This window comes from Callorhinchus milii, unplaced genomic scaffold, assembly GCF_018977255.1.
Source record: "Callorhinchus milii isolate IMCB2004 unplaced genomic scaffold, IMCB_Cmil_1.0 Scaffold23, whole genome shotgun sequence".
Lineage (NCBI taxonomy): Eukaryota > Metazoa > Chordata > Chondrichthyes > Chimaeriformes > Callorhinchidae > Callorhinchus > Callorhinchus milii.
In genome coordinates, this window is record NW_024704764.1 from 9,090,812 (window position 1) to 9,117,343 (window position 26,532).

At 51.0% G+C, this 26,532-nt stretch overlaps 2 protein-coding genes across 6 annotated transcripts; one reads left to right on the forward strand and one right to left on the reverse strand.

Annotated features, from left to right (window-relative positions):
- Window positions 1–912: 912 nt before the first annotated feature.
- On the reverse strand, window positions 913–18,190 carry LOC103172411 (ceramide synthase 6-like). Of its 4 annotated transcripts, XM_042343381.1 has the most exons (12): window positions 15,622–15,631; window positions 13,674–13,797; window positions 11,975–12,175; window positions 8,238–8,343; window positions 7,531–7,661; window positions 5,847–5,904; window positions 4,166–4,216; window positions 3,566–3,658; window positions 3,056–3,184; window positions 2,591–2,697; window positions 1,909–2,065; window positions 913–1,398 (listed from the first exon to the last, which is right to left on the reverse strand). In XM_042343381.1, exons 3-12 carry the CDS (start codon window positions 12,166–12,168, stop codon window positions 1,321–1,323), a joined length of 1,104 nt encoding a protein of 367 aa, XP_042199315.1. In that variant the 5' UTR covers window positions 12,169–12,175; window positions 13,674–13,797; window positions 15,622–15,631; the 3' UTR covers window positions 913–1,320. The 4 variants fall into 4 exon arrangements, with proteins under 4 accessions (XP_042199315.1, XP_042199316.1, XP_042199317.1 ...); XM_042343382.1 differs by lacking the exons at window positions 13,674–13,797; window positions 15,622–15,631 and adding an exon at window positions 18,070–18,190; XM_042343383.1 differs by lacking the exon at window positions 13,674–13,797 and having other exon boundaries at window positions 15,622–15,650.
- On the forward strand, window positions 15,386–25,737 carry rundc1 (RUN domain containing 1). Of its 2 annotated transcripts, none has more exons than XM_042343366.1 (5): window positions 15,386–15,781; window positions 21,128–21,286; window positions 22,456–22,654; window positions 24,201–24,293; window positions 24,842–25,737. In XM_042343366.1, exons 1-5 carry the CDS (start codon window positions 15,386–15,388, stop codon window positions 25,705–25,707), a joined length of 1,713 nt encoding a protein of 570 aa, XP_042199300.1. In that variant the 3' UTR covers window positions 25,708–25,737. The 2 variants fall into 2 exon arrangements, with proteins under 2 accessions (XP_042199300.1, XP_042199301.1); XM_042343367.1 differs by having other exon boundaries at window positions 24,845–25,737.
- The last annotated feature ends 795 nt before the right edge of the window (window positions 25,738–26,532 follow it).

Below are 26,532 nucleotides of genomic sequence, written 5' to 3' on the forward strand. Positions count from 1 at the left end.
TTTCGTGGGTGGAACCCGGCAGCCAATCGCGCGCAGCAGCGTCCCCCGCAAACACTCGCGGATCGAGCGATCAAATTGCTATTATTTCACATCTTCGCGACGTCTCGAAGCGCTTCACAGAATATACTGTAAAGTTAATCGACTGTGTACTACGTGGGTGAAAGCTTTGAAATGTAGTGACTGTTGTGGTGAGCAACCCTGTAGTTAACGTGTGAAAAACAAGCCACAGAGCAGAACAGCCAATTAATATCCATTTCTTTTTGGGGGGGGGTGGGGGGTGACTTTGTGGAGTTTGGCCAGGAACTCACGATAATTCCCTCTCTTCCATGTGTTACCCTGGGAACGTTGCCAGGAAGTTCAGGGTTTCACGTCTCACTCCGTGATCCATTGGGCGTCGGGTTGGAATCTGGTTGTGTGCGCAAATCGAACCGATTCCCAGCGACTGAGCCACGGGAGAGATTGCGAGCGTGTTGGTGTTTAGAAATAATAGTGACTGGAGCTCTCTGCTCTAATCCCATTCCCTGCTCTCTCTCCCCGTCGCGGCTGTGCTGGTGCTCGCTTCCCCCCACCACTGGAGCTCTCTGCTCTAATCCCATCCCCCTCCTCTCTCCCCATCGGACCCGGGTAAGAATTTCCCCGTACTGCAAACTTTGCGAGACGAGCAGCGAGCGAAGAGGTGGGGAAAAAAAAACAAATGACATTTACACATCGCCTTTCACGTCGGGAGGACGTCCCAAGGCGCTGGACAGTCAGGGGTTAGGATCAGGAGGGGGGGGGGGTTGGATGGCAGGGAGTGGGGGTAGGAGGGTGACCGAAGGCGCAGTCGAAGAAGAGGAGGGTCTCGAGACGAGAAAAGTTAAAAAAAAAAGCAGGAGGAGGTAAGGTGTTGTTCTTAGAGAGAGAGAAAAAAAATCGAAACAGGTAAAGTTTTATTTGCAGAAGTCAAAAGGAAGAAAAAGGTTTCCAGCAAAGCAGGTCCAAAAAAAAAAATCCTTAATTGTTCTTTGGGAGAGTTTTAATTACAGTGTAATATTCCGCCCTAGAAAAAAAAAATCTTATTTTAATTTGTTTTGATCAGGTATATAAACAGTCCAATGTACATTTCCTTTTTTTGTCCAAACGAACACGTTACAAAATAAACATCCTAATGAGCAAATGCGATCTTGACCGTCTCTCTCTCTCTCTCTCGCTCTCTCTCTCTCGCGCTTTTTTTTTGTAAAAAAAAAAGCCTCTTGTTTTCTTTTTGTTTAAGACACACTTGAATCCTGAGAAGTACTTGGTTCCATCGAGTCACTGCGCTAAAAAAAAAAACAAGGACCGTCACTGTGTTTTCCGTGCGTCCGGTTGATCTTCTTCCTCTGAGCTGCTGTCTACATCACTTCGGTCATCTTTGGACACCTGAGAGAGAGAGAAAGAGAGAGAGAGAGAGGGAGAGAGAGCGTCACCTTCTCGTATTTGCATGAGAAATATTTGCAACCGTTCGGGCTTGGCCCCAGCGCAGCGATTACGCTCAACGAACTGGGCCGACGGGTGTGGTTAACAAAACGTCTCGTTAATGAACGGTAACCGTAACAATCCTGGCGTTTGATACGGCGCCTGGTCACGTCGTCGAGACGTCTCAGAGCGCGTGACGGGATGCGCGGGGAAGTGCAGTGACCGTGCATTGCTGAGGGCGAAGTGCTGCACTGGAGAGTCACCTTAGACCACGTGGTTAGTAAAAATAAACTAATAATAATACTAATACTAATAATAATCTGCAGGTTTGGGTGAGGCGGGAGGAAATCTGGAGGTGCTTGGAAGGATTTTGCCGCGAGGTGTAGTGACCGCGTGAGTTTTGGCGGGCGTGTGACCCAGAGAGAGAGAGCGAGAGAGAGAGAGAGCGAGAGGTGTGGAGAGCGCGGGCTGCACCTTTCCCTTGTGAAACGCTTTGAAGACCATTCGGATGATGAGGTAGGACCAGTAGATGTGCATGACCTGGAGGGTGAGCAGCAGCAAGTTGATGAAGCCCCAGATCCTGAAGGGCCCGATGATCTCCCAGCTCTCGTAGAACACCGACCTGACACTCCTGGAACGTAGAGAGAGAGAGAGCGTGTCACGGAGACAGACGTGTGTGGGGGGGGGGGGGGGGGGGGGAAGGTGCGGCGATGGGGGTGGGGGGCAGATTCAAAATGCCGCTTCAAACGCTTGCAATCACTCGCTTCAAAGCTCTGCTCAAGACCCTCCTCTTCGATCGTACCTTTGGGCACCCTCCTAACCCCCCCCACCCCCACCCTCCCTGCCCCTCCACCCCTCCTGATCCTAACCACCAGATCAGGAGCAATGTCCAGCGCCTCGGGATGTCCTCCCAACGTGAAAGGCGCTCTATCAATGGAATCTTGTTGTTGTTGTTGCTTTGCCAACAGGCCTCGTGGATCCCTCTGACTGTAACCTGTTGGGTGGGGTGGGGGGGTGGGGGGGGGTTGGGAGAGCCTGGCTTTTTTTTGACCCGACAGCTAGAATTGTCACACGCGCTGCCTCAAAGTGGGGGGGGGGGGTTAGGGGGGGAAGGTCCTCTTGCCCTCGCTGCGCGACCACACGAGGACGGACTCACTTGATGGGATAGATTATCAGCCGGGTCACGATGAACACCACGGCGAACAGCAGGAAGAACGTATTACACAGCCTCTGCCACTTGGCGTAGTTTGCCATTTTAGCGAGCTGCAGAGATAAGGAGGAGAGGGGTTAGCGGGGTGGGGGGGGGGGGGGTGGGGGAGAAGGAGTGGGGGGGAGGGTTTGGAGAGAAGGAGGAGGTGGGGGTGGGGGCAGTCTATTTTTTCCGACTCGTGGTTACACCTCGATGTTTCTCTCAAAGACGTGATGAGGCGCTATGTCAAGTGCAAGGATAATTATTAGTAGTAGTAGTATTATTATCGAAGCGACCGTGTATTTTTGTGGCCAGTTGACGAGCGGATTGACAGTCGACAAGCCCCCCCCACCCCAATACCCCCCCTCTCCCCCCCCCCCCCCCCTCTCTCCTCCAACACACACCCCCGCCCCACTTAGGCTCCGCGCTCACCTCTAAGAAGATGTCAGCCGCGTCGTGCAGGAGAAGGACAATGGCCCCGGCTCGAATCATATTGGCCACGTACGCGATGGTGAGCAGCAGGATGGTCACGTGGTGGTGGATGCACATCACCACAAAGTCCTGAAGAAGACGCCGCCGCCGTCAAAAAATAACCGTTATATTGGGGTCCTCCCCCACCCCGCACCATCCCTCCACCCTGAAACGCCCTCCCCCGCCCTGACCGCCCCCACCCTCCCATTTTACCAAACGTTTGGGATGGACGTTGAAGATCCCGCAATTTTTACCGGGGAAAGAATAAGATACGGGAGGAGGGAGGAGGGGAGAGGTTCAGGGGACGACGATAAAATGTCGGTAACCTGGGGGGCAATACAAAACAGCCTCAACCCCCCCACTCCCCCCCCCCCCCCACACCACCACCCCGACGTCACAAACGTCTCCTGTCGGGACTGGCCCGGTCCGCGCGGGAGGGAGGCCAACGGCGGCAGCGGGAGCCGGTCTTACCTTCCTTTTCACGTCGAAAAACTGGGAGAAGATCAGAGACCCGTAGAAGCCGAACTCCGTCATGTAATGGATGTAGATTTCAAGTGAGAGTTCCTGCAAAGGGAGGGCAGGGTTCACCCAGACCGCCCCCTTCCTTCTTCTCTTTAACTGCGCCTTTGGCCAGGTAGCCCTATTTGCTCCCCTTCCCTCCCCCCCCTCCACCCCCCAGCCCCAACGCCCCCACCCAGCTCAGCCACTCCCTCCATCCCAGGAAAGTACTTTGAAAACCAGCCCCGTGTAGTGCCAACTGATCCCACATCCTCCCCGGAAGCGAACGCGCTACTACCCGTTAAAGCTGATCTTTCCGATGATTCTTCCAACGCGCAGTAAAACCCACGGCCACCACACTCGACAGTTAAAACCCTCCGACGCCGCTGACGCGAAAGCCGCCGCAGCGGACGCAAAGGGTCATTATCGTCCATTGACAATAACGGGAACAACAAATGATTAGTAAAAACACTTTCCGACCGACCGCGAGGATTTTTTTTAGAAAAAAAAAATCGCATAACTTTCTGGTGTTTTTTTTTCAAAATAAAGTCGAGGTAGTGAAAGAATTCTTACGTGAAAGGGGTACTTGTTCCAACATTCCCTGGAATCCCAAAGCCAGGGACTCTGCGAGAGGAGAGGAAATACACACGGAATTAATATTTCCAAACGGATTTAACTTTTTTTTTAATATAGTTACCATCCCAGTCCAACCCCCAAACCAGCAGATTTCTATCCAGCTATTTTTTTTTTGGGGGGGTGCGGTGGGGCGGGCGGGGGATTTAATATTTTCTTTAAAAAACTTTCTGTCATTTAAATGGAGGAACTGTAGCGCAGCAGTTAGAAGCACTCGCCTCGCGAGCGAGCGAGGGTGGCACCTCGGGGAGAGGTCATCAAACTGGGAAAATGTTACCGGTGGAGTTCCACAAGGACCTGTTTTGGGACCACTTCTGTTTAATGTTTTTCAGGAAGGACCGGGGACCAGGACGGTGGCTAAGTTGGCGGATGACTCCGAGCCCACGAGGGTGGGAGGTTGCGGAGCTGGCCGGGGTAGGTGGCAGGAGGACTGGAGCGCGCTTGGGAATTGGGCGGATCAGTGGCGGACGAAATTCAGCGTGGAGAAATGTTAAGATACTTCACACGGGGACAAAAAAAAAAAATCCTGGAAGGGACTATTTATTTGAATGGAAGGGAAATAACGTGTGTGGGAAATGAAAAGCACCTGCGGGGTCCTGATTGACAATAAACTGAAGCTCTCCCAACAATGCTCTGTGTCGGTGAGTAAAGCAAACCAGACGTTGGGATGCACCAACAGGTCAATAGCAGCCGAAATAGTGGGGTCGTCCTGCCACTGTACACATCATTGGCGAGACCGTACTTAAGAGTCCTTGCGTGCAGTTCTGGTCGCCGCAGGACAGAAGGCGTATCGGAGAAATCGAGAAGATACAGAGGAGGGCAACCAAAACGACTGAGGGAATGGAGGGGACTGGACTACGAGGAGCAAACTAAGTAAATTGTGTCTGTTCGCGCTGGAAAAGAGCAGATTGAGAGGCGACATGATTCTAAAGGGACAAAGTAATAGAGATCGGGACCGGCTGTTCCAACTTGTCCAGAACGGCAGAGCCGGAGGGCACGGCCCGCGATTGAATGCAGAACGAATCTACGCAAACGCTACGTCAGTGGGCGAACAGCGGACCTGTGGAACAGGCTCCCGAGGGAGACGTCGATTCTTTCCAACGCAGGTTAGATTTCTTTTAGGAAGTAACATTATGGGATGTAGCACGTGGGGAGTTTGGGGCACGTGTACTTGCGACCGCCAGGAAGGCGAACGAGATGGTCCTTGGGTCCAGCATTTCTTTTGCTCTTATGGCCATCGATTCCCGGGCGGGGTGAAACCTTAGGCAAATTTCCTTACTCCACACAAACTTGCCCAACATTTCGCCCGGCCAGGATTAGAACTCTCTCACGTGTGAGGCGAGCGCTCCAACCACTGAGCTACAAATGCAAGGATTCTTTGAAATAATCAGAACAATAAGAACAATTATTATTTAGCGTTAGCTTTCCTTTCGGGGAATCGTGTGGAGTTTAGGGGCAATTCGCGCAGGTTTGGGATGATTTCCTGTTGTTCTTCCTCACCCGCTCAACCCCCCCCCCCCCCACTCCCGCCCGCCCCCACCCCCACCGCGTGTGCGCAGGTGCCACGAGGTGATAATTGTAATAGTTGTGCAACCTGAATTCAGTGGAATTGTTTGCTAACCTTTGACAGGTAATAAAAGCCAAACACAAAGGCCCAGAGGTAGAACGCAAACTTCCACCTGAAAAGAGAGGAGATCAGAGCTTTGGTACACACGGCAACGAGCCTGTAGACAGCTCGGGTTACATACCAAAACTACCCCACCACCGCCGCCGCCACCAACAACAACAACGTGAATTTACAAAGCAGCGTCCCAGAGTGCTTGGTAGTGACGGAGCTCGACACTGGGGAGGGTGGGGAGAGGTCGAAGAGGAAGGTCTTCAGGCGCAACCTGAAGATGGGGAAGGAAGGAAGGAAGGAAGGAAGGAAGCCAGGAAGCAAGGAAGCAAGCAAGGAAGGGTCAAGGCAGAGGGATAGTGGGAGGGTGTTTCAGTAACATTACAGGAAGAGGCCATTCAGCCCCTCAAGCCTCCGGTTCAATCTCCTCCATTGTTTTCTGCTCCAATCTCAATTCCCTGCTCTTTCCCCACTCCCCGCCATTTGCACCCTTCCTCTTCCCTGGCAAGAGCCAACTCCCCAATCCACCTACAAACGCACAGTCACTGCACTTCACAGCAAGCCCCGCGAAGCTCTTGAAGGCATCCTCCCGACGTGAGAGGCACTGTGTCAAACGGGGTCGCGGAGAGCTGAACAATGGGATAGTTTGAGGCCGAGCCAGAAAGAGAGAGAGAGAAAGATATATATGTAGAGAGAGAGAGAGAGAGAGGTAGGTGTGGGGTGGGGGAGGGAGGGAGGGAGGTGGCTTTATCCCCTGTATCTACCAAATGTGGCAGGTGTGTGTGAGAAGTGACACAGGCCAGCAAACAAATTCCACATACAGCTCCTTATTGCAAAGCCTCTCGCAAGTCTCAGTGAGTCTCAATGGCAGTGGAGCGCCCGACAGTCACCCCCACCCCGCCGACCACTCCCTCCCGCCCCGCTGACCCCCCACACCCCTCCGACCACTATGTCAGTGTCAAATTCCTCTTGTCCACGCTGCTTCTCCTATTATTATCCTCCCAACGCCGCCCGCTCTCAGCCACTGACATTGGAGCAGAATTTTTCGTTAGGTCAGGGTATCAGGGGATGTGGGGCAACGGGGGGGGGGGGGTGGTAATTGGAGTTGAGCTGCAGATCAGCCGTGATCTTACAGAATGGAGGAACAGGCTTGAGGGGCTAAATGGCCTCCTGTTCCTGTGTTCCTAGAGGAGTGGGCTAAGGCCCATACAGATGGCCCAAGCCAGTCCAGCGGAGGGGGGGGTGAGTGGGGGGGAGCAAGTCAGAGAGATTGCGAGGTGCTGGGGCATCAAGTGATTTTAGGTGAGCGTGAGGGTCTTGAAATCAATACATCCTGCCACAACAACAACAACAACAACAGCAACAAATTACACTTGTATGGCGCCCTTCACGTCAGAGAAACATCCCAGGAAGCCAGTGGCGAAGGCTGGGGTGTTGGGGAGGGTGAGGAGTTGGGTGCGGAGTTTGGTGCTGGTGGGGCAGTTTTGAATGAGTTGGAGTTTGTGAATAGCGGATCTGGGAGATGAGTGAGGAGAGGAGGGCATTGGGGGCTTTATGGAGCTGGAGGAAGACTCAAAAGCGCGTCTCGAAGAAGAGGAGAGGAGAAAGGGAGAGAGGAAGGGAGGGAGGGACAGAGAGAGGAAGGTAGAGAAGGAGGGTAAGAAGATCTCTTGTTGCTAGTGTGAATTACATGCTCTCGCAGAACTTGGTCAGGAGGCTGGGCCGGTCCTGGTATCTCCGGAGCTTGAACCACTGCATCACCTGCCTGGGCTCCCAGTCCAGCTGCTTTGCCAAGTGGCTCAGGTGCTTCTTGCCGGGCTCCTGCAGGGGAAGGAACGAGCACAGACCTCAGACATCAAGCGTCTCGCTGCAACATCTCTCGCCTGCGCTCAGACCAGGGTTACAAGCCAAACCAGGTAACCCTCGGGGAATCCTGCCAGACGCTGATAGCTCAGGAGCGCCAGCCCGCCCGCCCGCCCGCCCCACCCCCGCCTTTTACTGATAATAATGATAATAATCCTCGCGTTTCATACAGCGCCTTATCACGTCTTCGAGGGATGGCCCAAAGCGCTTCACGTGGCGCCCTGTAAAACTGAATCAATTGACTGTGTACTTTGTGAGCGGAACAGTTATGGCAGAAGTCAGTTATAAAGAGGTTCATTGTAATGCGTGTTTGCTTGTGGCTTATAGATGGGGGGGGTGGGGGTGGGGAGTGGGGGGGGGTGGGGGGGGGGTGGGGGGGGGGAGAGAAACTGTGATCCAAGCAAAAAAGTACCCTTTACCCAAAGGTAAAGAAATCTTCTTGGTGGCCGGGGGTGGGGGGGTGCCTACTCCATCCTATCTCCCTCCCCCCCCCACCCCCCACCCCACCCCCACCCACCGCCCTCTCTGACTCACCGTGGTAATGTCTTTGAAGACTTTCTCCAGTACAATGTTCTGCTGTGCCTTCTGGATGGGGTTGCAGTTCACTCCCAGTGCCCTGGCAACCGGTGTTGCCACAAACCTGAAGGGGGTGGAGGTGGGGGGGGGGGGTGGGAGACACACACACACACACACACACACACACGGAACGACAGTCAACATGGCGGGAGATTGCAAATGGCGCTCACTGTCAAGCGTCCTACGGATTCCGCGGAGAACATCTGTCAATTTATTTCTGGTCCCTGCTCTGCCCTCTGTCTCGTGCCCCCAGTCTCCCCCGTTTTGCCACGCAGTTGCCCTACCATACCTCTACCCCCTCCCTCCCCCCCACTCCCCCCACCTCTCGCTCCATTTTCATCCACCTTCACGTCCCGTCTTAATACAATAACAGCAACAACTTATCGCGTTCACAATATCTTTTCGACAGCGCCTATGGTCACCTCACCCCCTCCTCACCCCACTCCCCCCCCCAACAACACACAAACTCTGCCCCGCTGATCCCCCCCCACCTCCTCCTCTCCCTCCCACCTCCTCCCCCTCCCTCCCCGGCAATGCTAAAGCACTCCGAGACGTTTTCTAGGTAAACGCGGGCTGTGCAGGCACGGGTTGTGTTGATAGCTCGCCAATTAAGAGATTTTTTTTTTGACGCCCGGAGGTACAGTGAACGCAGGAACTATAGCGCGCGCGCGTGTGTGTGTGTGTGTGTGTGCGTGTGTGTGTGTGTGTGTGCGTGTGCGTGTGTGTATATGTGTGTGTATTTGTGTGTGTATGTGTGTGTGTGTGAGTGTGTGTATATGTGTGTGTATGTGTGTGTGTGTGTGTGTGTATATGTGTGTGTATATGTGTGTGTATGTGTGTGTGTGTGTGTGTGTGTGTCTGGGTGTGGGATTTTGTTTGCAATCTCTGGAATGAAGCATAACAGGTAGCTTTCGCCATAGGGTAGGGCATTTGAATTCTAAATAAGACTCTCTTAATAAGGACTCTCCCCCCTTCTAACCCCCCCCCCCCCCACCCCCACCCCCCCACCCTCCCCACCCTCCCCACCGAAATTGCCAGCTGAGCACCCGTTAGGGACAGGTAGATCGATCCTTATTAATAATAATACTAATAATAATAATACTCCCGCTATTTGATGCAGCGCCTGATCGCGTCTCAGAGCGCTTCGCCGAATGTGCCGTAAAGTGGAGTGACTGTGTGCTTTGCGGCCGAAAGGCGGCAGCCAATTGCCCCCGGCGACGTCCCGCAAACAGCGGCGGGTCGAGCGACCGAATTATTACTACTGCGAAGGACATTTTTCGAAGGGAAGGGATTGACGCCCCTTCGCTCCTGACCACACTATAAAGCCCCCCCCCCCCCTCCCACCACCGCCCCCCCAAAAAAACTCTCGCGCGCCCCCCCCCCCCCCCCGACCCTTCTCATAAGACAATACCAAGGGAAAACGTTTAAAGCTTTCCCCACAAAGCCGCCCCCAACCCCCTCCCCCCCCTCCCCAAGTCTAAAAATAAATGTGGGCTTTGATTTTTAACCCTTTCCTCGCGACGTCTGCTGGAAACACATTGCAAATGATTTTTTTTTTGGGGTTGAGTTTTGTTTTAAAATGTGGTGGCGGTGGGTGGGGGGGGGGTGGTGGGGGTGGTGGGATGGTGGGGGGGGGGGGGGGGGGAGGGAGGAAGAGAGATCAAACACACCCAGACACACAAATCCCAAAGAAATCTGTGTGGGGGCAAGTGGAATTTGACAGATTATTTAGCTCCCCCTCCTCCCCAGTTAAACCCCCCCCCACCCCCCACCCACCCAATTAAATTGGAGATGACCTGACTGGATATCAACAGGGATTAAAGCTTCAAGATATGGTGAGAAATTGGCCATGAGAGAGAGAGAGAGAGAGAGAGAGGTGGTTGGGGGGGGGGGGGGGGTAGGGGTTGACTCTTTTTTTTTGGGGGGGGGTTCTTCTCTGAGGGTGGGGTTTGGGGGTTGAGGAGGGGTGAATTTCTTCTGTTAAAAGAAATAAGGGGCGTCCTGCTGAACTAGGCGTAGCCAATAAAGTTTGCAGTGCAGTGTAGGCGAAAAAAAAGGGAATTTAGCTTTTCTTAAGAATTTGCAATGCTCTGTCTCAGTGTGTGTGTGAGTGTGTGTGTGTGACACTCTCTGTCTGTGTGTGTGTGTCTTTCTCTGTCTGTCTGTCTGGGAAACTGAAGCTCATCTGTCTGGCTCAGTGTCTTGTGTATCTATCTGTACATATGTGTGTGTGACTCACTCTGTCTGTGTGTGTTTGTGTCTTCCTCTCTTAAGTCTACCTCCCAGTCTCTGTCTCTCCCATGTCTCTCTGTGTGTGTGTCTCTGTCAGTCTGTCTCTATGTGTGTGTCTGTGTGTGTGTCTCCCTCTCTATCAGTCTGTGTCTCTCTCTATGTGTGTGTGTGTGTCTCTCCCTCTCTATCAGTCTGTCTCTCTCTATGTGTGTGTGTGTGTCTCTCTCCCTCTATCAGTCTGTCTCTCTCTATGTGTGTGTGTCTCTCCCTCTCTATCAGTCTGTCTCTCTCTATGTATGTGTGTGTGTCTCTCCCTCTCTATCTGTCTGTCTCTCTATGTGTGTGTGTCTCTCCCTCTCTATCAGTCTGTGTCTCTCTCTATGTGTGTGTGTGTCTCTCTCTCTCTCTATCAGTCTGTCTCTCTCTATGTGTGTGTGTGTGTCTCTCTCTCTATCAGTCTGTCTCTCTCTGTGTGTGTGTGTGTCTCTCCCTCTCTATCAGTCTGTCTCTCTCTATGTGTGTGTGTGTCTCTCCCTCTCTATCAGTCTGTCTCTCTATGTGTGTGTGTGTCTCTCCCTCTCTATCAGTCTGTCTCTCTCTATGTGTGTGTGTGTGTCTCTCCCTCTCTATCAGTCTGTCTCTCTCTATGTGTGTGTGTGTGTCTCTCCCTCTCTATCAGTCTGTCTCTCTTTGTGTGTGTGTGTGTGTCTCTCCCTCTCTATCAGTCTGTCTCTCTATGTGTGTGTGTGTGTCTCTCCCTCTCTATCAGTCTGTCTCTCTCTCTATGTGTGTGTGTGTGTCTCTCCCTCTCTATCAGTCTGTCTCTCTCTATGTGTGTGTGTGTGTCTCTCCCTCTCTATCAGTCTGTGTCTCTCTATGTGTGTGTGTGTGTCTCTCCCTCTCTATCAGTCTGTCTCTCTCTCTATGTGTGTGTGTGTGTCTCTCCCTCTCTATCAGTCTGTCTCTCTCTATGTGTGTGTGTGTGTCTCTCCCTCTCTATCAGTCTGTGTCTCTCTATGTGTGTGTGTGTGTCTCTCCCTCTCTATCAGTCTGTCTCTCTCTCTATGTGTGTGTGTGTGTCTCTCCCTCTCTATCAGTCTGTCTCTCTCTATGTGTGTGTGTGTGTCTCTCCCTCTCTATCAGTCTGTGTCTCTCTCTCTCTGTGTGTGTGTCTCTCCCTCTCTATCAGTCTGTGTCTCTCTCTCTCTATGTGTGTGTCTCTCCCTCTCTATCAGTCTGTCTCTCTCTATGTGTGTGTGTGTGTCTCTCTCTCTATCAGTCTGTCTCTCTCTATGTGTGTGTGTGTGTCTCTCCCTCTCTATCAGTCTGTCTCTCTCTGTGTGTGTGTGTGTGTCTCCCTCTATCAGTCTGTCTCTCTCTATGTGTGTGTGTGTGTGTCTCTCTCTCTCTCTCTCTCTCTCTCTCTCTCCGATCCTCTCCCTCTCCCACGTCTCCCGTTTTACCTTTCGAAAAGCAGCCGCAACATGTAGATCGCCCAAGTCCACGGCACCAGAAAGTACAGGTCCTTGAGTCGGGGGTAGATCGGGTTCTGGGAGTTCTCCAACTGAGCTCTGGTTACGTTGTGTGGCAGCCAGAAGCCCTCGTCCCACACCGAGATAGAGACCCACATCGGGAGCCAACCTCGACCCCCCTCCATCCTGCAACTGCCAACGTTACACACAGTGTCTCACAACTCCGTCTGTCTGTCTGTCTGTGTGTCTCTTACTCACTCTCACTCACTCTCACTCACTCCACTCAATTGCTCACTGCCTGAGGTTTAACGTGACCTCCCAGTTCTCTGCCCCCCTCCCCATCTCGATTGGTCGAACATATTCGAAAATAAATTCTCTCTCTCTCTCTCTCTCTCTCTCTCCCTCTCTCTCTCTCTCTCTCCCCCTCGGAGTTCCACGGGAACAATCAATGCATTTTTTGGATCGAAACAGAACTCGGTTCTCAATTCCTCTCTCTCTCTGTCTGTCTGTCTGTCTGTCTGTCTGTCTGTCTGTCTGTCTCTCTCTCTCTCTCTGTCTGTCTCTATCTCCCTCTCTCTCTGTCTCTATCTCCTTCTCTCTCTGTCTCTATCTCCCTCTCTCTATCTCTCTCTTGTCTCTCTCTCTCTCTGTCTCCCTGTCTCTATCTCCCTCTCTCTCTCTCTCTTGTCTCTCTCTCTCTCTGTCTCCCTGTCTCTATCTCCCTCTCTCTCTGTCTCTATCTCCCTCTCTCCCTGTCTCTCTCTCCCCCTCTCTCTGTCTCTATCTCCCTCTCTCTCTATCTCTCTCTCTCTCTCTCTCTCCCTGTCTCTCTCTCTCTCTCTCTCTCCAGGGGGATTCCTTCTTGAAATGATTTAAGAACCCAAACCCTTTTGCACAGGGACACAGTCAACACTGTAGGGAACACCCCCTCTCCCTCTCTCTGGGCACATGGGGCTGTTATCTGAACCAAACCCTGATGGCAATTTATATTGCCTGTCCTCTCTCTCTCTCTCTCTGTCTGTCTGTCTGTCTCCCTCTTATCTCCTTTCCTCCCTCTTTCTCCTTCCCTTTCTCTTCTTCCCTACCTCTCTCTCTCCCTCTCCTTCCCTCTCCTTTCTCAACAACAGACTGTACCAGAGACACAGCTCAACACACTTCCTCGTCTGCCTGTTCAATTATGAAATAGTCTCCCTCTCCTCCCCATCTCTCTTCTCAAATTGGTTTCGTTTTCTCCCCCCCCCCCCTCCCCTCTTCTTTCCATCCCACGCACCAACCCCCCCCCCCCCCCCCCCCACCTCTGAAACTGCATGTGTGGCCAAAGCATGAATCAAGTAAAAAGTCACACAATTTCTTTAAAACTTTTTTGGAGGGACAAAAGAGCAATAAATGTGCCTCGTCAGTAGAATTTCCATATACACATCCATATGCAGATTAGTTACACGACTAGTTACTACACACACATACATACAGTTACCCAACTAGTTACTACACACATACATACAGTTACCCAACCAGTTACTACACACACATACATACAGTTACCCAACTAGTTACTACACAGATACATTTACACAAACAGTCACTACGCATACACACACATATAATTACACAAGGATTATTATATTGTATTATTATTATGCAAATCGTCACTACACATACACAGGTACAATTAGGGGCGGTCTGGATATACCGGAAATTTCCCGACTTCCCTGTGAATGGTTCCACTCCTCTCCCCTCGTTTTGTCCTGACAATCCCGTATGTGACCTATCCACCAGAAGCAGCTCCCTCCTCCATTCCAGCAGCCTCTGACGGGCTAAAGTCCACCCGAACAGACATGGCCGGTGACCTCGGTTTAATTCTCATCCCATTGCTGTATTGGGGGCGGGCGGGGGGGCATTGGTGTGTTGGGGGGCATTGGTGTGTTGGGAGGGGTGATGGTGTGTTGGGAGGTAATGTGTGTTGGGGGGTGGGCATTGGTGTGTTGGGGGGATGATGTGTGTTGGGGGGATGATGGCGTGTTGGGGGGATGATGGCGTGTTGGGGGGATGATGGCGTGTTGGGGGAATGATGTGTTTTGGGGGGTGGGCATTGGTGTGTTGGGGGGGGTGATGGTGTGTTGGGGGGTGTGGGCATTGGTGTGTTGGGGGGATGATGGTGTGTTTTGGGGGGTGGGCATTGGTGTGTTGGAGGGGTGATGGTGTGTTGGGGGGATGGGCATTGGTGTGCTGGGGGGCATTGGTGTGTTGTGGGGGGTGATGGTGGGTTGGGGGGAGGGTGATGGTGTGTTGGGGGGCATTGGTGTGTTGGGGGGGGAGGGGTGATGGGGTGTTGGGGGGAGGGGTGATGGTGGGTTGGGGGGGAGGGGTGATGGTGGGTTGGGGGGAGGGGTGATGGTGGGTTGGGGGGAGGGGTGATGGGGTGTTGGGGGGGCATTGGTGTGTTGGGGGGGGAGGGGTGATGGTGGGTTGGGGGGGGAGGGGTGATGGTGTGTTGGGGGGAGGGGTGATGGGGTGTTGGGGGGAGGGGTGATGGTGGGTTGGGGGGAGGGGTGATGGTGTGTTGGGGGGAGGGGTGATGGTGTGTTGGGGGGGCATTGGTGTGTTGGGGGGGGAGGGGTGATGGTGGGTTGGGGGGGAGGGGTGATGGTGGGTTGGGGGGGAGGGGTGATGGGTGTTGGGGGGAGGGGTGATGGTGGGTTGGGGGGGAGGGGTGATGGGGTGTTGGGGGGAGGGGTGATGGTGGGTTGGGGGGGAGGGGTGATGGGGTGTTGGGGGGAGGGGTGATGGTGGTTGGGGGGGGAGGGGTGATGGGGTGTTGGGGGGAGGGGTGATGGTGGGTTGGGGAGGGGTGATGGGTGTTGGGGGGGGGAGGGGTGATGGGGTGTTGGGGGGAGGGGTGATGGTGGGTTGGGGGGGGAGGGGTGATGGGGTGTTGGGGGGAGGGGTGATAGGGTGTTGGGGGGGGAGGGGTGATGGGGTGTTGGGGGGAGGGGTGATGGTGGGTTGATAATAATCATCGTAACGCTTGCATTTGACGGAGTATCCTTTGAGGCGCCTCAAAGCGCTTCACGGGATACAACGTTGCACTTGGAAAGGACTGAGTGAGTGAGTGAGTGAGAGCGAGTGAGTGACGTGAGAGGGGGAGGAGACGCGGTAGTGGGCGGGGCTGCGTGGCCAGCGCGCGCGCGCTGACGTCACGGCGGCGCGGCGCGGGCGGGGCGCTGACGTGGCGCTCGCGCCGGGCGTGGGCGCGGGCGCGGCGACGTCCGTCGGCGTCAACCGCCGAGCGCCGGAGCGCGAACGGCGGCCGCTGTCGTCGAGCGAGCGTCGGCCGCGCTGACAAACCCCTCACCCCCTCACACACACACACCCTCACACACACCCACACACACAGAGAGAGACATGGACGAAGGGTCTCTGTCGGACTGCGAGGGGCTGGCGGGGGAGCGCTGGGCCCCGGTGGGCGCCGTGTCCAGTCCCGAGGAGGAGCCGTCGCCGCCGCCGCCGCCGCCGGTCGGTCTCGGGCCCCCCGCCCCGCTAGGCCCGAGCCCCGGCTCGGCCGTGACCGTCATGGCCGAGAAGCTGGTGCGGCTGGAGGGCGAGCAGGAGCTGCTCAACTCGTCGCTGCTGGCCCTCACCTCGCACTTCGCCCAGGTCCAGTTCCGCCTCAAGCAGATCGTCCGGGCGGGCGGCGAGGAGAAGGAGCGGCTGCTGGGCGAGCTCGAGGACTTCGCCTTCAAGGGCTGCCCTCAGGCCTTCGGGACCCGGGGCGGCGACCCGCGGCTGCTGGGGGACCCGGTGAGAGAATCTGGGGGCGGGGGGTGGGGGGGTGGGGTTGGGTGGGGGTGGGGGTGGGGCAGCCTGGCCCCCCCCCCCCCCCGGACCAGCCTTACAATAACAACAACAACAACAACAACCATAATAATACTCATCACCATCATCGATGACAATGAACAGTAATCAATAACCATCCTCGCGTCTCCGAGGCGCGGAGGGTCGAGGGCGGGTGACCTCCGGTCCCCCGACCCCCCGTCCCCCGCGAACGGCTCGAGGGGTTGAGGCGGCCGATTTATTATTATTGTTATTCTTATTGTTGTTATTGCTTTCGTCGTCGTCGTCGTCGTCGTTTCTTTTAACCTCCCGGAAAAGCGATCTCCCCGACGGTCGACTGACGACCGGGTTCCTCCTTACTGCCGGGTAACCAGAGGCGCGCGAGCGCGAGCGCGCGCGTGGAGTAAGGAGACTTGCCCAGCGTTTCGCCCCGTCGGGACTCGGACGCAGGACTCTGGCTCGCGCTGAACTGCCGGGCTCCAGCCTCGGGTTTGGGTGCCAACCCACTGCCCACCCAATGGGACGTGAGACCCGGGTCCTGGAGGTTTGTGGTCTTGCTCAGGTGGAGTGTCCCACGATCCCACTGAGCTACGCGGAGGAGAAGACGTACTCTCTCCTGGTGCCCCGGCAGAAAAATTTGGCCCCTCGCTTCACGGCGGTTTCAGCCGGTCTCCGGCCTGCTTCACGTCCCCTGCCACCCTCGCCCCACTGTTGGCGGGTGGGCCTTCTGCCACTCTGCCCCCATCTCTGGAACTCCATCCCGCAGTCCCTCCGCCTGACCCCATCTCCCTGCTTCCCGTCCTCCCTCCACCCTCCCCGTCCCTCAGCTGGGGTCTGTAACTCTTGTCTGTCCAGCGCCTTGGGACGTCCTCCCTGCGCGAAAGGCACTATACAAATGTAATTTTGTTGTTGTTTGTGGAACTTTTCAGTGCGTGAATCGGCTGCTGACTTTGCCCCCACAAAATACACAGTCACTACACTTTACAGTCAATCCTTTGAAGTGCTTTAGGTATCGAAGATGTAATGGGGCACTGAATCAAATGCATATTATCCAGACATTGCTGGATGATTCTGGATATTCATAGCTGTGACTGCACATTCGGCAAACACAGTGGCCGATTTCATGCACTGCTCTATTATGTGAACTGACATCCTGACATGGGGTTTGAACCCACAATCTGTCCCAGAGCCGGGGGGGGGGGGAGGGATGTTCAGCTATGGCTGGTGCCTGGACCAGAGGGGGAATCCTTCTCTCGGTTTAGCTCAACAGTCCTCGAGAATACTTGGTCATTCACATCATGGCTATTTTGAGGGTGTTTGTTTTGCACAAATTGGCTGTCATTTTTGCCTAATATGTCGTCACTACGCTTGACTGTGATAATTTATGCATCTACTAGTGATTACATGCCCCCCCCCCCCCCCATTCATCGGATGATGGGATTTGGGGTGGAAAGTACAAATGTGTCTTACCTGCTTTCTGTTGCTCTCCTGGAACCTGATCTAACTTCTCTCCCAGTAATATTAATAGGGGTGGCAGTTCTCCCACTATTCCACACCCGTAGAAAGATTTGCTTAACCAATTTGGTGAAATGTAAGCTGTCAGTGCAGGAAAATGTCCAGATCCATTTGAAACTCCTCACTTTTAACTTTAAAGTCCCCAGTTACTTGTCTGTTTATATTGGGTGTGAGTTTACATGCAGTCGTTGACGCTGTATTGCTGCACTGCTAAATTCACTTTGGAGACCTTATGAACTCATCCATCATTTTCAATCTAATATCAAACCACCTCATCAGGGAGGAAGCTATGCACAGACGTGGAACATGAATGCTCATTGGAGCTGTTGTTGTCTTGCCTCCCACTGGGACAGAATCAGCCCTGCATTTTAGTGAGTGTGTGGTAGCCGTTTATCATCGTGTTTCCAAGATAAGAGCTCCACATTTCGTAACCAAATACTCAACTTGCATTTCGTATTGTGCTCTCACCTTTCGGTTTTTTCTCTCTCCCTTTTAATGTTGTACATTATGTCCTGGCTGCAGCGAGACTTTAGATACAGCTTCGAGACCAACCCCAAGTCACTCTTTCCAACCCTTTCCCAAATTTCCCGAATTTTGCCTTTGTTGCAACCAGAGTTAGCATTCGACCACTCCGACACACCAGTACAGCTTTTACAAAGGTGGAAAAAGTCGGTGTCAATTTTGTTCGAAAAACTCTTTTCCTCTCCATCTGCTTAACTGTCTAACAAATAATTGCCTACCTTAGGATTTCGCACTGTGCATTCAGCACAATACCTTTCGGCTGCGAGAATAATCCGGGCGTAGTAAAATATTCCCAGTAGAGATGAAACCGCTGTACATGGACTGTTCAATTATTTTTTTTTTAAAAAAAGCTGAACCCATCCAGATGCTGTTTACGCTGTTGCAATCATTTCCATGTTGCAAGAGCTTTATGGAGAGATCTAGAGCCTGAGAGACGGCGTTAAACAAGGAGCATGACGTTTCCACTGCCAAACAGACCCACAGTCCCTTGCAGCACGTGTAAACCAATCTCTGGGTAATTACTTTGTTTTCTTCAACCACTTGAGGCTTTCACGAAACGTTGCAGTGAAATCTCAAGGGAATGCTCGCCAGACTCCTTCCTGCACTGACACGTATATTTTGCGGCTATTTTGTGTGAAGTAACTTGTTTTGTTCAGGGTTTGGAGTTGGCGTATGGCACATAACGAACAATGCAAGTAATAATACAAATAATTGACTAAACGGTTTGGTTTTAAATGTCCCCATCTTTAGTTACGAGAAAGATGAGCTGTACCTTCGGACTAGAGGGGTTTAGGAAAGGGGATTAGAAGGAGTAGAGGCTCATGTGGAGTACAAATACTGACACCTACTAGTTGCTGTCTTTATAATGAAAATCTTGTATTCAAAACCTTGCTGTTGGATGGGTTTAGACGTGTCTCAGGAGGCCTTTATCCTGACAGCAGCCCTCGCCTCAGAAACTGTTTGAAACACTGGCATGAGAGAAATAATAATAATAATAATCCTTGCATTTGATATGGCAACCTTGAAAAAAAGCCAAAAGTCAGTTTAATGAACCATATCTAATCAAACAATTAGAAAATGTAACTACTTGAAATATGGTTGTGTGATTAATAGTACCACAATATATCATGTTTACAAATATTAAGTAACCCCCCCTTCAATTTGCCTACAAAATATAGTCAATTCACTTTACAGTATATTCTGTGAAGCACTTTGAGACGCCTCGAAGACGTGATGAGGCGTTAGATTGAATGCGCCTTATCATTCAATGAGGCTTATTATCATTAATATAATTAACAATAATCCACAGACAAAATTATCAGCATCAAATGCAGATCAGATTCACAATTGTGTCCAGAAAGAGGAATGATCATTTGATTCCCAAACTTTATTTTTTGAATATAAAAAGAATAATGGCATTGTTTAGGGTGTGGTATTAGAAATAAACTGAAAGAAAGAAAGGCTAAGAATGTTGCTTAAAAAATAATATATGCAAATTACATTTACCTATCGTTTAACAATATGAAATAATATCTAATGTGCTATTCTTTTAATCATGCCTAACTTGTAGGAAGATTTGGTAAGTTCACTTTATTCAAACATTTCCTTCCGAGTGTTTTACAGTATAAATATAGCTACTGAAGCGCCTTCATTACCCCGCCTTTATACTTGGATGTCAGCTTGGCTTAGTTCTTGCACCTTTGCCCTACTTCTAGGTCGTGTGTGTTCAAGGCGTGTTGTTGAGTATGTTTCCAGTGGCTGAATTAAACAGAAAGCACCTTCGTTTGTGGTTTCCCTGTGTGCTGTGTTAGTTGATCGCAAATGGGTGAGCAGTGGGGGGACAATAGATTGCCTCAGCAGCGATGGTTTATAGAGATGGGAATTGAATCAGCCAAGTTTGATTGCGTGTTGTGTTGGAACTATATCTCTGAGACGTTGCCAACTCGGGTTATCTGCCGCAATTGCTGTTAGCGTTAACTGCTTTGAGAGATTGCATGTGTTTTCAACACTCTATCGAGTGCAAGGAGAGATATGATTGTAAAATATGATAATAAAACCAGTCAAGTGCAAAGGCACCAAAATGGGTGTATTGTTTCATGTTCCGTCTCCAGAGCTAGATTTTCTTTCGTTGCCAATATTGGGCTGGGTCAGCTGGTAGAGTTAGTGAAGGTAGCGCTGTTAGAGAGATTCTGATCACGGTTTAGTGAGCCCTGCTGGGAAATGGTTGTCTGGCAAGCTTTCCTGCTGTTTGTCCGGATAGGACCACCCTAACCGTTCGGCCTTTGGCTTGCAGGGTTAATGAGCTGAGTGGGATGACTCCCTGTCCCTAGTGACTGGTCTGTCCTTCCAGGTTCTGCCAATGAGCCAGGCTGGGCTGTGCTGTCATCAGCAGTGCGCTGGAATACTGCGCACCCGTCTGGCTCTTGAACCAGACTGGAGACCGTCACAGAGGGCTTCGATGCTGGCATCCCATTGCCGGACATGTCAGCGTGGAGCCAGTTCAGCTCCGAGGAGACCCTGCTTAGGAAGTGTTTGTGTGGATGTCCGGGCAAGTTTAAGCTCGGGCTCGTCTACAATGCTGCATTGATTCATTGCTTGTTGACTTTCCTGTCCAGATACATGTATTAGTGGCCATTTGGATGAAGTACTTGAGAGAGATGGGGAGAATTTCTCCAAAGAGAAATTTACTCTTGGATCACTGAGTGCTGACCCAGTATTGAACTTATTGAACTTTTACTGTTGAATTTGTAGGGTTTTGGTAGGTTTCCCAGTTAACATTTTTCACATTCCTTTTTGATGATAAATTGAATTGAGATTCATGAATGCCCAGCCTCTGATTAAATCTTCGAAGACCATTTATATATTTATTACATTGGCAAATTTCACAAAGCGTATCTTTGAAATCTGTGTTCTGAGCTCATATCTGTACTTGTGGATGAAGTCACTCCAAAGAACATAATAATTTGCTGGCGAATGAAGACCGAGATCCATTCATTTCGCCTTCCACCATCCTGGCAGTTGCTTGACATGTTGTGTCCCAAACTATATACTGTATCCCGAGATTATTTTCAAACAGAAATCTATCTAACTTGTTCTTGAAACAAACTAAACTTTCTGCTTCCACTGACTCCCTAAGGAGCCTGTTCATAAGAATTTATGTTTTCGATAAAGAACCTTGTTGTGTGCATGAGTTTGGTTCTCAGTTGTTTTTCGTTGGATTTTATTGAATATTAAATGTTAATCTGACCTTGTTTGTTTTCTGTGTTGGAGTTTCAGAGCGAAAGGGAGAAGCTGGAAAGACTTGAGGTTCAGCGCCAGAAACAAAGGGAACTGATTATACAACTGAAGACTCAGCTGGATGACCTAGAAACGTTTGCTTATCAGGAAGGCAGCTACGACTCACTTCCACAGTCCATTGTCCTGGAACGCCAGCGGGTAGGGAAGGCAGCCCTGTACAAGTAACTGTCCCAATACAGTGCCCATACAGTCTAATAAGTGAAGTGTTTGATCTTATGCAGGGGTATAGTAATAATAATAATCCTTTCATTTGATATAGCGTCTTAAGTCTTCAAGACGCCTCAAAGTGCTTCACAGCCAAGTGAATCGACTGTATATTTTATGGAAATGCGGCAGCCTATTGCGCACAGCAGTGTGCCACAAACAGTCAGAGTGACCAAATTATTTTATTTTTTAAAAATTGAAGGGATTATTACCCCCGGACAAGTGATCCACCTAACAGCCGGGTTCCAACTTACTGGTAGGTAAACAGAGGCGTGTGGAGTAAGGAAACTTACCCAACGTTTCGTCTTGCCCTAGGAATTGAACTGAGGTCCTCTTGCTTGTGAGGCGAGCGAGTGCTCTAACCACTGAGCTACGGAACTCCAAGGGGTCGAATGACTTTCCTCCTGTGCTTTAAGTTTCTGTGTTGCGAATTCCTGGTGTCTATGATTTTTTTTCGGTGGCAGGTTCATGATTCAGCTGTTAAAACGCATCCTGACAGTGGTTTGAAACAGCAGATGCCTTTTAGGAAATCATGGGTTCTGCCATATGTTGCTGCCAAGTTCATAAACCAGCACTAATAATGCTTCCGCTGGATACACACAGCCGCTTAAACCTGTATGTGGGATGCAAGAAATATTGGCAGCTTTCCGGGGGTAATAATCCCTTTGGGGGAAAAAATAATAATTTGGCCCAGATAGTCAATCCACGACTGTTTATGGGAAACTGTTGTGACAATTGGCTGCCACGTTCCGCCCACAAAATACAGTCGATACACTTTACAGTGTACGCTGTGAAATACTTTGACGGGTCTCAGAAGACACGATAAGGCGATATCAAATGCAATTATTAAACTGCTCAAATCACTACGGTCATGGCTTATTAAACCATCATGTTTTATGGCTGATTGGAGGAAAGCCATGCACACATTTATTAGTGACTGAATACAAAGATGTATTGGCAAAATACTGTAAGCGGATTGAATGTATGTCTACAGTTTCAGCTGGGGGAATGGTGTAGGGACCTGCACATACAGGTGGGATGCTGGGATAGAGATGATAAGGGTTTTACTGTAACATTTCCCAATGGTACTTGTGTGCTTTCAGGTCATCATTGATGAATTGATTAAGAAGCTGGATGTGAATCTGAATGAAGATATCGGCAGCTTGTCTGCAGATGAACTCAGGCAGCGCGTGGACTCTGCCATCGCCCAGATAGTCAACCCGGCCAGAGTGAAGGAGCAACTGGTCGATCAGCTCAAGACTCAGATCCGTGACCTGGAGATGTTCATCAACTTTCTCCAAGGTATGTGTCCGCCAGGCTAACTGTTCAACAGCTTCCTGGGGGTTACCCTGCACTCGTATCTCTAATCCTTGCCTTTAATGTGGAGTTTCATCATGTCGTGAAAATCTCTCAAAGCACTTCATGGCAACCCATAGCCTTCTGACTCGGAGGTCATAATGCTGTACTGCTAACTGAGTCAGGCTGGCCCTTCCTTGCTGGTCTTGAGTTTGCTGTGAATTGGGTTAGTGAGTGCTCGCTTCCAACACAAAATAATTCTTTAAAATCTTGGATAATGGGTTAACAACAACCTGCATTTATATAATAATACACAGCGCCTCGCGCAGCTTAGTGACCCAGAGCACTTGTTCTGTGTAGGTCACAGTACAGTGCAGCCATGTTCAAACACTCCCGAATTGAGCGCCGCTGCATTTAAAGCACAGGTTTACCTAGGATCTGCTGTAACCTGAAGCCTTGTAGACTTGGCTCCTGGCGCCAACTCGCCAGCTTCCCGCTCTTACTCCCACAGTGTCAAGTCCCCAGTGATGTCACTTCCTAAGTGCTGAGCCTGTGCAGTACGTTCAGCAGTCACAACAGTTCCCCGGTGAAGTGTTCTGTGCGTGTGCAGCCTTGTGTGAGAATATGTGTTTGAAGTCACAGTTGTTGGGGGTTGGGGACAGTAGCTCATGGGAAGGTGATAGTGTCCAACACGAACCTACTTTTCAGTTTGAAACATTCACACATATGTACGTGCGCATCGTCGTGTGAAAATTGTGGTGTCTCTCGCTCTCTTTCTTGTCCTTATTCCTCGTATCAAGAACAGACACTGGTCTATATGCTACTACCTGACCGCAGAATAGCTTTGAATTTCTTAGCTTTTTTTTAAAAAAAAACGAAAAAACAGCCAAGCCAAAAAAACATTCCAGAGCATGTCATGCACTGTCCACATGAGCACAATCAAATCGAAGGTCGGCAGGGATGGGTGATGTGTAACTTTGATTGTTATCTTGAGTCAACATGAACTGAGTTCATGCTGGGAAATTTTAACTGATGTCGTAGAATGAAACCTTTCTCTCCCCCCTCCCAGGGCATCATTAAAAGGTTCATATTCAAGTGTCAGATTTGTAAGATCAATGAGAAGCGCAAATGATTCACTAGCAAATGCCTGCTTAGCAATTTCATTGAAGTAATTACCTGCGTATCTACCGTGTATCTTGTTTGTTCGACTTTGCAGCTGCAGATTGGCTGGTTTGCAGAATATTGTTTTGCCCACAAAATACACAGTCACTACACTCTGCAGTATATTCCGTGAAGCGCTTTGAGACGTCACAAAGACGTGATAAGGCGTTAAATCAAAAGGGAGGCATTATTATTACTCGTCTCATTATTTCTAGGATGTTTCCAGTGTTAATCAGCTCTAATTAATCCCATTCTTTAAAGCGTTTCGAAGAGATTATTTTCTCGCGCACGTTGCTGTATAAATGTGAGTTACGTCAGGCAGACATGAAGCATCTAAACATTGCAATGTAATTGTGTGGCAACTTATGTGCGTGTGTTTGTGTTTCTGCAGATGAAGTTGGAAGCACAGCTCAGATTGAGAACGGGAAGTGTTCGTGTGATTCCAAAGCCTCCACTTCAAAATCACGCTACTCAAACCACCAAGGTTAGACCTTAACCTTCTATAATAATCATAATAATCCTTGCATTTGACATAGCGCTTTTCACGTCTTCTCGACGTCTCAAAGCTCTTCACAGAATATGCTGTGAAGTGAATTGACTGTATATTTGTGGGCGGAACGCGGCAGCCAATTGCGCACAGCAGCGTCCCCCACAAACAGTCTAACTCGATTTAGTTTGTTTACAAGAGCAGTGTAGAGGAGATCTAATAGAGATGAGTGTTAAATCATGGGTGGGGGCTGTTGGTAAGATAAATAAAGGGGAAGTGGGTGACCAGAGGATATCAATGTAACACAATCAGAATAGCAAAGTAACAAGGAAAGTACAGAGGAGGGTTGAATATGTTGAAAGGTTGAAATGTGTTTGGGGTCTGTGGACGGTGTGTTTTTTGGGGGGTTTCTGTGGACGGTGTGTTTGTGGCGGGGGTCTGTGGATGGTGCGTTTGGGGGTGCTGTGGACGATGGATGATTATAATCAGATTATAACCCATTGTCTGAAACATCAGAGAAACTTTATAACGCCTTTTTTTTCCAGCAGCGGATTCAGAGGCAACCGAAAGGATGAGAGAGGCTGGGTTAAACCTCATGCGCCGTGCTCTGGCGGTCCTACAGATATTTGCGGTCAGTCAGTTTGGGTGTGCGACCGGTCAGATTCCCCGCGGCTTGTGGCAGACAGACGAGACCAACAAGGACTACTCTCCGCTGCTCCTGAAGCTGGAGGCGGCGGTGAATAAGGTGAAACAGCTGACGCTCAGCCGTCCCCAGGGAGGGGAAGAGCACGTCATCAGCAGTCAGGACCTGTGCCTCAGCGGGAAGGACAGCCTAACTCTGGCCGTGCGCAAGGAGCTGTGCGTGGCCCTGCGTGAGCTCCTGGCTCACGGCCTGTACGCCTCGTCTCAGGGCATGAGCTTGGTGCTGGCCCCCATCGCCTGCCTCCTGCCCTCCTTCACGACCTCGCCCCAGACCATACACCCCTGGCAGCTCTTCGTCAAGTACTACCACAGCAGGAACGGGCGAGCCTTCGTGGAGTCTCCGGCCCGCAAGCTGTCGCAGTCCTTCTCCCTGCCGGTGGGCGGGGGGGGCTCCATCACACCGAAGCAGAGCCTGCTGAGTGCGGTGCACACCGTCCTGACGGAGCACGGCCCCTACAAGCGCAGCGCGGACTCCGAGTTCAAGGCCCTGGTGTGCATGGCGCTGAACGAGCAGAGGTTGGTGTCGTGGGTGAACCTGATCTGCAAGTCGGGCACTCTCTTGCAGCGTCACTACCAGCCCTGGAGCTACATGGCATGCACCGGGTTCGAGAGCTCCCTGAACATACTGAGCCAGCTCAGCAACCTGCACTTCAACCTGCCCGTCGACATCGCCGTCCGGCAGTTAAAGAACATCAAAGATGCTTTTTAACGTCTCTCTCTTCCCCCCCCCCCCCCCCCCCCCCCACACTGACTGACATCTCTATTATTGTTGTTTTTATTATTATTATTCCGAGAGGAAATATCCTATTGTGAAATTCCTGTAGCTTAAGTGGTTAGAGCGCTCGCTCTAGGACCCAGGTTTGATTCCTGAGCCAGGGCGAAACGTTAGGTATTACTCCCTCCATTCTTGGTGTCCTTATCGGGCAGGATCACAGTGTTTGGAACCCGTCACACATCAGACCGGTGCCTGCCTACACTTGCTCTCTGCAATCACAGCCTTGTATAGAAGTTTAGTTACCAAATTAACAGTAGGAAGGAAGACTTCATTCCTCAGCGCAACTTAATGGGAATCTATTTTGGGTGACTCCAAAACTCCTGCAATTGAATGTCAATGAAATTACGGTTTAAATAAGCTCTCTAGAAATCTATAGTCTCTCTAGATCTGGGTCACAGAGGGGTTGGTTGGCAGGTCTTCCTGATTCCTATGAATGTCGAGGCTAAAGAGAGAGATTTGCTGAGAATCCCAGACCCGTTCTGTGTATTCGCTCCATCAATCAGTTACTTCTCTGTCAGATTTTTATCTGTGTTCGGGCAGCGATGCCTGTTCCAATGTTCATCGGGATGGGCTGAATGGCGGCCCTTTTGTTTGTTTCGTTTGTTTCTGTGTTTTGAAGGGTTTTTCTTGCCCCCCACTCCCTCTTCCCCACCCCTAGCCCTCTATACAGACTGTACAGTAAGAAGGCTATCAGGGGCTCTGTTCCGAGGCTCATGATCTGGCTGCAGGAACAACCTGGCTGATTGTTCTCCCTCCCTC